Source organism: Drosophila novamexicana, unplaced genomic scaffold (assembly GCF_003285875.2).
Source record: "Drosophila novamexicana strain 15010-1031.04,08,12 unplaced genomic scaffold, DnovRS2.1 tig00000462-arrow-pilon, whole genome shotgun sequence".
NCBI classification, from domain to species: Eukaryota; Metazoa; Arthropoda; class Insecta; order Diptera; family Drosophilidae; genus Drosophila; species Drosophila novamexicana.
In genome coordinates, this window is record NW_020824806.1 from 4,976,512 (window position 1) to 4,989,841 (window position 13,330).

Here is a 13,330-nt window from a genome sequence, read left to right on the forward strand (position 1 = left end):
GGTAGGGTTTACTTCGGCAATTATAACTTGCAGGAATTGGAGCTATAGTTATGTTTATCTCAGTAATTCCCCTAACTATTTAGGTTGGCGTCTGTAACTTTTAAAGCAGCCCACTTAAAAATCGCACCACGCGGTCTGTTTCCAGCTGCAGCTTGTGTGGGAGCAGCAGCTCGTGGGTGGCCGCTTTTTCGGCACGGTTAGCTACATTGCCGGAACTGGGCGGGGGGAGCGAGGCACATTGGTGCGCGGTTTGTCAGCTTGGCGCGCTGATGATGGAGTGCGGCATTGTTGCATTTTAATTGAAATTTCTTTGTGAACTTGCCGCAACAAGAACAACGCGACTAACGAGAGTGCAGAACAGCGACAACAACAACATAAACGTGTCGCCAGCAATCACACAGCAAAACAACAACAACAACAACGCCAAAGTAGCAATAATAATGAATGAATAAAACGAATAACAACAACAACAGCAACAATTGCTGTGGGCCTTTATTGCTGTTGCTGTTGCTGTTGTTGCTGCTGTTGCTGTTGTTGCTGCTGTTGCTGCCGTGTTGCAGCTGCCCATTGACGTCGTGCGCAATGACAACCAGCGCCAGCCAACTATATTGAGGTCGGGCTTGGGGTCGGTGTCGGGGTCGGCATTGGGCGCCTGTCGGAGCAGGGGGGATAAAAGGGGGCAACAGGCGTCGGCAACGTTTGCTTTTTTGCGGCACAACGCAAATATAATAATAAATTTCGCATATTGCTGCCGCTTCAGCTATTATTTTTCATAAATGAAACTGTTGTCAATGGGATGTTGCTGCGGTGATTCTTGTTGTTATTGTTGTTGTTGTTGCTGCTTTTGTTGCTTCTGCTGTTATTGCTGTTGCTGTTGCTTGCTGGTTGTTTGGTTTTTGTCACCGCTTTATTGTTTTTACCACCCACAGGCTGAATGCCTGGCATTGCGGTCACTTTATTGTTTGCCGGATATGGCCAACACAGTTGCCGCTGCAAAAAGTGGCAAGGCTCAGTTGCACAGAGAGAGAGAGAGAGAGAGAGAGAGAGAGAGAGAGAGAGAGAGAGAGAGAGAGCGAGAGAGAGTGAGAGTGAGAGGTGCTTGCGGTGTTGGTTAGAGCCGTCGGCTGGCAACCACGTAATTTGCCGTCTGATGAAGATTTACGACATGAAAGCCGCAAAATAAACGCCGAAAACACACACAGTAAAGCACATAAAGCAAAAAGCCAATAGACTAGAGGGGACAAACCTCCACTAACTACCCGCTCCTGCTACCCTTCCACCAAATCTCCGAACTCTACATGATGAATGCGCTGGGGCGCACCAAGACGTCAACCCTATCGAGCCGAGGCCGTGCTGTAGTCTCCTACGAGTGGACAGGCTCTTGCTGCTGCTGGCCATTTATGTAAATTAAGCAACAAAATGCACAGATTTGTCTTCTGTTTATTAGCCAAGATATGGCTCTACCCCAGGCCATAACTGACACGCAGCCCAAGCAAAATAATTGCAATTGGACCCAGGGGATGGCCCAAGTTGAAGTCAAAGAGAAAGTTGTCCACTCGCCTCACTTGCTCTGATGAAAACAAATTATGTGCGAGTTCTTCACTCGAGGCTACTCAAATAAGTGGGAGTGCCACGCCCACAACGCATAGATACATACGTAGCCAAATATCTGCTCTTAATGGAGGCCCTATTAGCCAAATAAGCAAGGCTGAGTGGGAGGCTGATTAGGAACACAACTTCTCCAACAGCCTCTCGCCTGCTCCTGCACCTCCTGCTGCTGTTAACCCACATCGTCTGCTTATGAATACTTTGTCCAATAAATAATTCATGCTGCAAGTAAGTTGTCTGCCCGGAAATGCCGCCCAGAGTGAGCCTCAAGTGGCCAAGTGGGCGGGCGCACTCAACGGATGTGGACGATTCTGAATGATGTGGGAACACGGGTGTCGGATGCGAATGCAGGCAGCGAGCAGCGAGCAGTGGGCAAGAGAGAGAGAGAGAGAGCGAGAGAGAGACAAAGCCGGAATCAGTCGTACAGACGGCCACACAAACGGATATGTAATGCAATTCACGAAACCAAATGAACGGTTTAAGGAGCCTGGAAGCCGAGCTAAGCGGATCAAGGACTACACATGTTTCCAACTGGATAGGAAATGTGTCATGGCATGGGTGTAAATTAATGCAGACCATGTGCATTGACTCCAAACTGTATCAGTTGTGCTCAACATATTCCATTTGGAAATTAAGACCCTAATTGCAATTGTTTACCCGTCTCATTGTATTTATAATCTGCTCTAAAGTGGGAATTAACTGCAAGTTAGACAAACGCTCACGAGCTGAAAACATCACTTGAAGATAATTTTATTTGCCTAATTAAGCAGTCGTAAATTATCTAATAATCAAATCAATTATCTAAAATTTCTTAGCGAGGATTAAGCATAAAAAGGATTTCTTTTAAATACATATCAACTGCAGAAGTTGCTAAGATGCATTTAAAATTCACAACTGGTTCTGACTGCAGAATTTGCTAAGATGCATTTAACTGGTTCTGACTTTTCGGCCCACGAAAGATAACTTGATAAATACTCGCGCTGACTGACACTTGGATTCATTTATTATCACACCATGACCCTTAGGTAACTATACTCAAGTACACACACAAGTACTCTTATGCAGGCTAGTATAAAGTATAGTTGTATATCTAAATCTAGGAGTAGGTAAAATGCGGGCAAACGAACTGGTACAGTTAGCTAGTTTAGTTAATAGCTTTGGGCAAGTTGAGTGTTTGGTTTGGCTACTTAAATTGGCTAAATCAATGAGGTACACACGCCTTTTGTTTCGGCGCCGCATTGCGAGGGACTACTGTAGCTGGATGAGCACATGACCGGCATGCCGCTTGTAGAGCATTAGCGATATGTTGACCAGGAACGGGGCTGCCAGCCAAAAGATTCGTGTGCCAATACCCGTTGCCTCGCGATGGAATATGCCCGCGGCGCCGCCACGACCCGTATTGCAGAAGGACTCCTCGCAGCAGGATGTGCAGGCATAGAGCTTGGTGCGCTCACCTATAACAATGCAGCCGGGCTCACAGTTGACGGCGCATCGTCGATCCAGCGACCACATCTTTGGCGAACTCGTGGAGTTCTCTGTGCTGGTGGTGTACGAGAAACGCTTGACCTATTTGAAAAGGAGGAGATTAGAGAAATCCTGCTGGTAAGCAACAGCTCTTACCATGCAGATGAACTCCTCGCCCTGACACTTCTTCATTAGCGCCGTGCTGTTGCGCTCAAGGACATCTACGCAGGCCGGACCGTCGTCCATGGTATCACAGGCATAGCACCAGAGCTTGTTCACCCGCTCGATGGCCGCCGCCGTGCGATGAATATGCCCGCCGCTGGTAAGCGAGGTGCTCAGGCTGACTACCGAATTGGGTCCCGATCCGGGCGAGCTGGTGCCCGTGCCAGTCACTGTCCAATGAGATGCGCATCTTTATTGATTTTTCCAGCTGGGCTCGAAGGTCGCCGCACTTACCATTATTAACGCAGGCCGTGAACACAATGGAGCAGGAGGTGAGCACAAAGTAGGCGAGTGTGAGGAGAGCTCTGGACATGCTGTGTTGGCCGCCAACTGGGCCAATAAACGCCTTTCCAGCCAGTTAAACAACTTATTCTATAGACCCGAGCAGCCGCGAGCAGACTTTTGTTTATTTGGAAGAATAAAACGTTGTCGTTTGACAGCGAATGTCAGAATACAAAGAGCTGGCGACAATGACATGCGCAGTTCTGGCTAGCAAAGACACAAACCCAAGCGTATTTGCGGCGGGCAGCATAAACCAGTTGAGAATTATACGGAAGCTCTAAGAAAACCATGATTAAAATATGACACTCGGGAGAATTTTAACAATTATAAGATAATAAAAAACGGTTTGCTACAAAATAGAGGGAATCAGCAAATATTCTGAATATTCTTTCAATTCAATTTTGAATCGATGCCAACAAAACCCAGAAGAAATTTAACTAGAAGATACGGTATTTCAGCCGCTTGACCCACTATAATATTGCTGAATATTTATTGGGGCTAACATCAAAATTTTGCATAAAAACAACAATAAAATCTTTTGAATCTAGCCTCAGTAGAGGCGCAAATACTGTAGGGCCTGGCGGCACTGCATGGGGTAGAGTTCGCCTATATTATACATAAGGTCAACAATGTGTGTGGGACGCAGCATTCGCCAGGGCATAAATTTCAAGGTCTTCTTGTCGCAATGTATGTCCTTCTCCATTTCCAGAGGCAACGGCACTTCGTTGTACAGCATGCGACCGTCCACGCTGCGCTGCAGGGTGCAGGGCAGACCAATCTGATCGGCGAAGCACTTGAAGAGTATGGCACGCTCGAATTGACAGCCGCTGCGCACCTCGCCCAAGGGTATGAAGTTGGTGTGAAAGATGTGGCGCAGGGCCTCCAGATGACAGCGTACAGTGTGGCGGGAGCACTCCTCGGTGGTGTTCAGATCGAGAATCTTGATGTCCTCCGACATGACGCTGTTGACGGCCTCGGCTATAATCTTGCTGCGCTTGGCCACATTCTCAAAGTCAATGCTGCGTCTGATTCTGTCTGGATTCTCCACAAGGCCGTGCAACTGGAAGGGCAGTAAATGGTTAATGCTGGTCGGAAATAATTGCCAAGCTCATAATACCCACGGCCAAGGTCTCATTAAGCGCTTCGAGGAATTCAGGCAGCTTGGTATCAGCGGGTCGCTTGCAATAAGCCCACTTCTGGTCGCCCGCAATATCGATATCGTGCAGGCAATGAGATGGCACACAAATCACATCATCCGCATCCACAGAGGGTCGGTCAAAGTTCACCACTAGCACAGCGTCCAGCGGCGAACAGTCATGTCTCAATATATTCTGAAAGCAGCGGAAATCTTCAAACTTACGCTTGGACACGTAAAAATCCTTGCCAGCGGTTATATCCGTAAAGCTCAAACAGTTGCGAATACAGAACTTCATGGTGGGGCACTTGGACAGAATGCTTTCAATAGCCGGACCCCAAGTGGAAACGCAGAACGCATGCTTCTGGAACAGCATCAGTCTGAAAAGAAAACCTGCGTTTAATTGGATTTAATTACGATTTACCAGACTGAAGACTGGCCGACTGACTGCAGCTGAATACCACATTTGAATTGGAGCAACTTACACCTCGAGAATGCCACGATCAATGTAGGCATCTACGAAACAATTGAATCGTGTGGTCTGTAGTATAAAGTTGGTGACAGCGGTCTTGACCAGATTGGACAGAGATTTGAGAGCGCGCTTTATTGAGGACACGATATAATTACTGAGCAGCACCTCGCGAACGGGCGCCTCGTCGATAATTGTGCACAGGCAGCGGAATATGTTGTGGACCAATATGGAGTGAGCATAGGAGCGCTGTTAAATGAACTTTTAGACTATAAATGTGAAACGATAAACCGATAAACGATAATCGATAGACGAATATCGATAAATAACGATCGATACATGATAAACCGATTGTTCGATATTATTTACCATAAGTAGCTGTGCAATTTGTTCAGCGAGCGGCGTATATTCGCCCATAGTCGTGCGATACTCATCATTGGCGGCCAAGCTCTCGATAATCGCCAGCAGCGACAATATCAGATCTATCGATAGTTCCGGCAAACCCTGCCTTAGGGTGGTTGCCAACGCTTCAGATATGTTTATTTCCATTAGCTTCTCGGATGTGCTACGGAATGAGCTGACCAGCAAACTCCCGATGAACTCGGCGGCCTGCTCGCGTGTCTTAATGGACACGTCCGGTGAACGCACCAGGCTAACCAAGCGTGAGAGGGCCCCATTTTCGTACTCGGCGACAATGGTACGCAGTGCCTCCGGATGAGCAATCATGCGATTCAGACCCATGATGACAAATGGAGCTGGTTCCGGTTTGCTGCTCAGCAGGCACTTCAGCAACATTTGCGTAATGTTGGCATTGTGGATGCGTGGCAGGTACCTTTCGTATTTGGCCGCTTCGGCGAATATGGAAATGACGGTGCAGACGACTTCAGCTGGCAGTAAGTCTATATCCTCCTTCAGATGCTCTACCATCTGGTCAAAGAGATTCTGCTCAAAGAACAGCTTGGTCATTTTCTCGGAGCGCAGAGCCGTGGCCATCACCTCGATAATGCCAAGGGCGTCGGGCGCCCTGGGATTCGCGCAGAACGCTTTGACCAGCTGCTGCAGCACAAAGAAGCAGCGATGCACTGGCTCGAAAACACTCTCGTCACTGGTATCGGCCAACAGGGTCTTGAGCACCTTGATGGCGGCCAAACGGATCTCCAGGAACTCATTGGTCAGCTCGCAGATAATGCGATCAACAGGGAATCCCGGCAGGGTGGTGAACTCGAGCATCTCCTCGGCGCTTTGAACTTGTAGAATTTTGTGCAACGCTTCAATAGAATTGAGCACGGTATCTGGATTATCCGAATTAATGAATATGTTCTTGAACTTCTCAAGAAATTCAATATTTTCCAGTACGTTCTGAGCCACTTTCGGATCACGCAAACACAAATTGACTATATAGGTCAGATACTCGATGCAGAACTCATCGCTCTCCTTCAGATAGAACCTAAAGCACACGTCCAGCAGCTGTGCGATCTTCTCCGTATCGTATTCGCCCAGTTCCGTGTTATCCAGCACCAGAGTGATATGGAACAAGGCGAATCGGCGGATAATTACATTCTCCGCATACATATAGATCCCCTTATCGATCAGCAACTCCAACAATTGCTGTTTCTTCAGTTCCAGTATATTCTCATCCTGTTTTCGAGCAAACTCCGCCAAATGACTGAGTACAACTTGTAATACGGGCTCCTCCTTTGAGTTAAGCAGCAATATGCCTGTTTCCAGAGATTTTATTACGACCGTCAAAGGCGCAAAAGAATTTTCAATGTTTTTGGTACGATCCGGGTATTTGGAGCGAGCTTCGTAAACGCGCTTTGTTCCGCTCGCCATTTTAGTTGAACAATAATCTCGATTCCTCTAAACATTTACTATTAATATAAACTGACTGAAAAGGCATTGTTTCGATAAATTCTCACAAAATTTAAGTAAATGTACTTGAACAAAGAATATTATCGAAAATCCAATACAAATCCGAATAATAATCCTTAAACTGATGAAAGAAAGGGTAAAATATACCATATTTGCAATTTAAACGGAAAGAAATTAAAATTCGTGTTGTAGCAGTGAGCTTTTGTCACGCAGTAATTGCTTATAAAAAAAAGCTGCCCGGCATGGCTTCAATTAATTGTATTTATCGCATACAAAATATTTTCTGACTTACCAGCTCGTGCTTAACTGAATTATAAATATATTAATATATATATATCAACTTATAAAATTATAAAATACAAAAATGAATGTCCTCAATTTTAAATTCAAATTTACCCGACAGCAGAAACGATCGACGCAAACATCGGCAGCATTTGCGACAAGTTGGCAGCACCAGATGAAAAAATATCATATTAACGGCAGCACGAATGGGGTGGAATGCAGAATGCAGAAGAACGCGACGCTTGTGTTTTTTCGCTGGCATCTAACAAAAAAAATGAAATTCAACTGCGCTGTGTACAATTTGAAGAACTGAGCGTGCAAAACAAAAATAAAAATAGAAATAAAACAAGGAAATAAGTTAAGCAACACAATAATCGATAGACACGTGAAAGTGAAGAGCCGTACGGCACAATCAAATACAAAATACAAATACAATGGTCAAGAAGGGACGGCCCAATGCGAAGCGCAACAAAAAAACTAAAGAAAAGGAAAATGAAAACGACAAGGAACAGCGCAGCGTCGATGCGGCGTCCATTGCTGCCGCCGCTGCCGCATCGACCAGCAGCAGCAGCATCGGCAACAGCAGCCGCAGCCTTGCCAGCGAGCGTCGCACCGTGGGCCAAGGGCCAATGTACACAATCCTCTCGAATGCACAGCTTAACGAGACCTTCCACAAGCGCTACATCAAAGAGCTGAAGCAACTGTACTCGAAGGTATGTTAGCGACGGGTGGGGGCAGATCGAAGTCAAAGTTTGCAGTTCCCTTTGTACCACCCACTAACAACTGACATGCTGTTGGCCTGTTTTTTGCAGCTGGACCACGACGCCTTCATGTTCACGTTCATCAAGATGTTCAAGACGGTGCTGGAGGCGGACGAGGGCAACGAGTATGGCAATACGGCGCTTGCATTCTGCGCCAAGTTCGTCACCAGCTTCGAGTCGGAAAAAACACATCCCATACTGGCGGAAACCTTCTGCTGGCTACTATCGGTGTGTGTTTACTGTACTTTCTTATCGTGTAGTTTGTTTACATTTTATGTTTCGCAGACAATTTCCAATAGCCCGCACATACGCTATCGCATTTGTTTCTTCGTGAATCTCATACTGAAACATCTCGGGCCGTATGCGGCCTTAGATGACTCGCAATGCGACCAGATTCTCCACTATATGCTGGATCGGCTGAAGGACATGTCTCCCAGCGTGCGCAAGGAGGCGGTGCTGGCCATGCAGCGACTACAGGTGCCGGATCATCCCAACGATCCGGTGTTGTGCGCCTATCAATATCATTTAAGCTCGGATCCGTCGTCCAGTGTGCGGCAGTGCATCATCTCGTGCATGGGCCGCAACTATCTAACAGTGCCACACATACTGCAGCGCCTTTGGGACGTGGACGAAAAGGTGCGACGCCACACGTACATCAACATGTGCAACTATCCGGTGCGCTCCTACAAAGTGTCACAGCGCCTGACGCTGCTCGAGCGTGGACTCAACGACAGTTCGGAGAATGTGCGCAAGAATGTCATCAAGTATATGCTCAAGGCCTGGATCGAATCCTACCAGCAGAACTATATACAGCTGACGGCTGCGCTCAAGCTCGACTCCAACGAGGAGGAGCTCATGCGCTTCAGACGTGTCGCCCGCCAAATGTTGTTCGTGATCTTCGAGCAGACCGCCAACAGTGAGCTGCTCGCCCAGCTGCCGCTGACCGAGGACTGTGATCTGCATCGGTGCGTGCCGCACGAGGCACTCACCGTCGAGCTCGTTCTATACTGGCAGTGCCTCAGTGGCTACCTGCAGCAGACGCAGGCCGACGAATTCGAGCAGGTTCTGCCCGAGTTGAGCGTCTTTTGCGATTATGTGAAAAAGTAAGTTGCTTGAAAGTTCAGCTAATTCGCATGGAGAAAGTTTAACCAATTGGTCTCGGCACAGGTTCTGTCAGTTCCAGAAGCCGGATATGGACAAATTTGCACAGATCGAATTCCAGAGCATGATGCTGTCGCTGGTGGAAATACTACAGACCTACGATCTGGGCGATGAGATTGGTCGTGCCAATCTGAAAGAGCTGATCACGCATCTGCTGAGGGAATGCCTGCTGGATCACAAGATTGTGGCCGTGCTGGTGCGCTGCGCGGAACAGCTGGTGAGTGATGTGGCCACGCGGATGCAGTACTTCATCGAGATCATCTATGAGATATGCGAACTGAATGCCAAGCAAAATGATTTTGTGCACGATCGTGAGCTAACGGATAAGCTGCTCGACAATGTTGAAACATCGCTGGTTATGAAGATTCGATCGCTAAAGGTGAAAATTCTGGAACTCGAGGAAATGGAGGAGAACTTTGTGCGACAAAAAGAGTATATGCGTGCGCAGGCCGTCAACGATGAGCGCATGACCGTCACGGATGAGTACAGGGATTTGATACAGCCGCTGCTCGAGAAACATGGCGAGCTGGAGCTGCCGACGCGCCCCAAGCTGTCCAAGCAAGAGCGCGTCCTCAAGGGCCTGTACATATCCTTCTACATGGTCGCCTCCGAGCATGTGCACACTCTGAATCCCAGCATCTGCAAGCTCTACAAGGTAATCTACATTATATTCCCATTAATCAAAATCAAAATGAATTTAATTTTCGCTGCAGGACTTCATTTGCCGGCATTTGGCTTCGACGGAATTGGACATATTCGAGTGGGCCATCAAGTGCGGCACCACGTTCAGCATTCTGTACGAGGCTTACACCAAGGAAGTTTTCGATGTGCTCGTGGACGAATTTTATAAGAACAACAACTTGCGCCTCTGCGAAATATCTGCACAATGCGTGTGCGAGCTGATGGATCACTATGGCGTGGACTACTTCATGGATCTAAATCAGTCCGTTGCGGGACAGGGACTGGCGCCCAAATCTAAACGCCGCCTGCTGTTCACCATGCAGGACTTTGACGGCGAGGAGGACAGAAGTCAATCGCAAGGCAACGATCAGAATACGGACATCATCAGCATGATGGGCTTCTTTGTCGAAAAGGTCGTCGACAAGGGCATTCTGCTGGCTATTGTGCGCGGACTGTGTCGCTTGGTGTTGCGCGGACATCTGGACAATCGCACCGATGTGCTGGAGAAGCTGCTCAAGCGTTACTTTAATCCAAACACAGGTAAGCAGGAAATAATTTGAATGCTGTTGTCAACTCGTTCTAAATTCCTTGTATGTTTTGTGCAGAGCCCATCATTAGCCAGGTGCTGGGCATGTTCTTTGAGAATATTGTGGCGCAAAAGCTGCAGCACCTGCTCGAGCCCTGCCTGCTGCCCATTGTTTGGTCCGTGATGAACTGCAGCTACGATTCGCTGCTAAACGATGTCCTGCCCGAACATGTGACCAAGTTCTTCATTGATCTCACAGTTCAAGAGATGAGTAAGCCACAGAATAACCTTCACAATCGGATTGCGATCAGCTTTCTGCATTATATACACAACTATTACACGGAGCGCAAGGAGATGTGCCGCCTGTTGGCCAAGGAGCTGACCACGCTTAAGCTGAATGTGCTGAATAGTTCCCAGATGAAGGATGAGATGCTCGAACTGGCCGACAAGCTTGTCAGTGTAAGTGGACTCAACAAATATGTTGATTTTTGTTTAATTAAATGCCTTTTGTAGAGCGAACTCGAGCCGCGCATGATAAAAAATATTGTGGACTTTAAGGACGTGCTCAACGGCAGCTTCAATCCGCCCGCACGCAAGCCTGATGGCAACGAAAGTGAAGCGGATGCGGAAGAGTGTGAGAGCGTGACGGCCACCATAGCGTCGACATCGGAGTGTCCAACGCAAGTGCCTGCAGCGCCCGAAAGCGAACCACCTGCAGCAGCCACGGCCATAACGGAGGCTGCAACATTAACCGAAGCAGCAATAACCGAAGGCAGCTCGACAAGAACGTCGCCTTCGACGGTAGCAGTAGCCACGGAGCCCGTGCTGACCACTTTTGGTGCCAACAATCAAGTGGGCATACGCTTCCTGCGACGCTCGCTCCACAATTCCATCAGTCACTCGGATGCGGAAAGCAATTGCAGCTCCCAAACGCCAGCGCCAGATGCCGAGGCACTCGAAAAGCAGCAACAGCAACAAGAAGAGATCAAGGAAATTAGTCGGCGAAATCTGTGCAGAGACAAAACCAAACAGCGTCTGGAAAAGGCAATTGCGCGTGCCTCGAAGACGCCCGAAAAGCAGCCTGAAGCGCCAGAAGCTGCAGAAGAAACATATGTTGAGGTTGATGTGGGAGTGGAAGAGGATGCGGAAAATGAAGCGGAAAAAGAAGCGGAAGCTACTGTCGCCGCCGATGTCCCCGAGATTGCCGTTTCTCCCGCTGAAGAGCAGGTAAGTTTAATTTATTTAATTTGGTTTCATGCTAATCACATCCGCTAATTCTTTCCCTTCTTGCACAGCACTCCGACTCGGACGTGATCGTGGACTCGCCCACAGCCGCGTCGCCAGTTGCGAGCACAGCACAGAATGAAAGTCGCCTACGTTTGCGCTCGATGCGCAACCGCAACGCAACCGGGACACGCAATACGCCAGCGGGGGGCAGCAAAGTGAGTACCGCGCGCTTGCGCTTGCAGCTCTAAGCAAAGCCGGCAGACCAGACAGTTCCAGGCAGTAACAGTAGGAGTAGATGCAGCAGTAGGTACCCTGGGGCGACGAGAGACAAACACGAATTAAGTTTAGTTTAAAACGTAGCCTTTAATTATTGATTGACATGACAAGAAAAGTTGTTTAATTTAAGCGCAAATGAGAAACGATTCACAATTTGCATTAACTATCTAAAATTAACACGTTTTTGAAAAAAACAACAACAAACAACATCCCACAACAAAACGCTGTTTTCTTTCTGCCCAAGGACCACCAATACATGCTATATGTATATATATTTGTTTATTTGTACAAAGTTTTATGGAACATTTTAAAGACTCTTAAGATATACTTAGATTTTAATTTCGCACTAGTTCGAATCCGGTTTTTGATTACGTTTTAATTTCCATTTTGTGTTGTGTTTTTTTATTTTTAATTTTCCTCGTTTTTCTTATGTTTCTGCAGCGCAAGGTCTTACACCTCGAGATCCAAACGCCTCTGCGCAATGGGCGCAAGCGCGTGCTCCGCAAGTCGCTGGCTGCAACGCCGGCGACCTCTTCGCAATCCTCCGACTCGGCCACATCCTCGAAGCGCGTCTCGCCGCTACGCAAGCAGCTGCGTTTGGATGCCAGAACGACCAGAAGACGAAGCAGTGTGGCCGCTTCGCCAGTGCCAAAGACAATGGCAGCGCCAGCGGCAAAGAGCACAGCCAGTCCCACGGACAGCAGCAGCTCGTCCATCAAGGAGAACACGGTACCGGCACCTGTTCGTCCACCAGCGCCAACTCCAAAGTCCAATCACAAAACGCCACAGCGCCACAGTACCAGGCGCTCCGGATCACAGATGAGCAGCAGCACGCCCGTGACCAGAATAATAACGCGCCATTCGGCGCGCAGTCTGCGAATGAGTGCCATGAGCTTGACCCGTAAACGAATGTCCCAGGAGCTAAGCATGACCGAAGGGCACCTAAAGATGTCTACACCAAAGCGCGTGCGGCAGGACAAAGCAATGCGCAACAAGTCCACCTCCGGCGAGCGTGCCGCAGTCAACACGAGCAGTTCCAGGAGTGCCACAACGCGCACCCGTGCGGGCACAGCAGAAACCGCAGCTGTGGCAACCCGCACCCGACGCAAATAGCTGTCACCGGACCCACCCCTTTCCCCTATCCCCATCCGCATCTCAGTGTTTAGAATTTTGTTTTGTGTATTGTATTCGATTAAGTTCTATTTTAACATTGTGCGCGCTTTTCATGTTCATTTGACCTTTTGTAAATTTTATGTATATTACGTAGTCATGTTTAAATATACTTATTTCAAATATAAATCGTCATTTAAGGATCGTCGGTGCTCCACGAGTTCAACGCGCCCAATATGCCCGGGCTTTGTTTG

General features: G+C 48.0%; 3 protein-coding genes across 4 annotated transcripts; 1 reads left to right on the forward strand and 2 right to left on the reverse strand.

Moving 5' to 3' along the window:
• Window positions 1-2,387: 2,387 nt before the first annotated feature.
• On the reverse strand, window positions 2,388-3,854 carry LOC115760802. Its single transcript, XM_030702301.1, has 3 exons — window positions 3,529-3,854; window positions 3,229-3,464; window positions 2,388-3,174 (listed from the first exon to the last, which is right to left on the reverse strand). Exons 1-3 carry the CDS (start codon window positions 3,605-3,607, stop codon window positions 2,857-2,859), a joined length of 633 nt encoding a protein of 210 aa, XP_030558161.1. The 5' UTR covers window positions 3,608-3,854; the 3' UTR covers window positions 2,388-2,856.
• Window positions 3,855-4,034: 180 nt separating this feature from the next.
• LOC115761111 lies at window positions 4,035-7,067 on the reverse strand. Of its 2 annotated transcripts, XM_030702741.1 has the most exons (5): window positions 5,550-7,067; window positions 5,197-5,429; window positions 4,937-5,091; window positions 4,698-4,864; window positions 4,035-4,636 (listed from the first exon to the last, which is right to left on the reverse strand). In XM_030702741.1, exons 1-5 carry the CDS (start codon window positions 7,011-7,013, stop codon window positions 4,127-4,129), a joined length of 2,529 nt encoding a protein of 842 aa, XP_030558601.1. In that variant the 5' UTR covers window positions 7,014-7,067; the 3' UTR covers window positions 4,035-4,126. The 2 variants fall into 2 exon arrangements, with proteins under 2 accessions (XP_030558601.1, XP_030558600.1); XM_030702740.1 differs by having other exon boundaries at window positions 4,698-5,091; window positions 5,550-7,066.
• Window positions 7,068-7,463: 396 nt separating this feature from the next.
• Window positions 7,464-13,244, forward strand: LOC115761109 (condensin complex subunit 3). The gene is made up of 9 exons (XM_030702737.1): window positions 7,464-8,047; window positions 8,147-8,323; window positions 8,381-9,198; window positions 9,263-9,911; window positions 9,970-10,477; window positions 10,543-10,922; window positions 10,977-11,690; window positions 11,759-11,905; window positions 12,408-13,244. The coding sequence occupies exons 1-9, from the start codon at window positions 7,769-7,771 to the stop codon at window positions 13,077-13,079; spliced, it is 4,344 nt and encodes a 1,447-aa protein (XP_030558597.1). The 5' UTR covers window positions 7,464-7,768; the 3' UTR covers window positions 13,080-13,244.
• The last annotated feature ends 86 nt before the right edge of the window (window positions 13,245-13,330 follow it).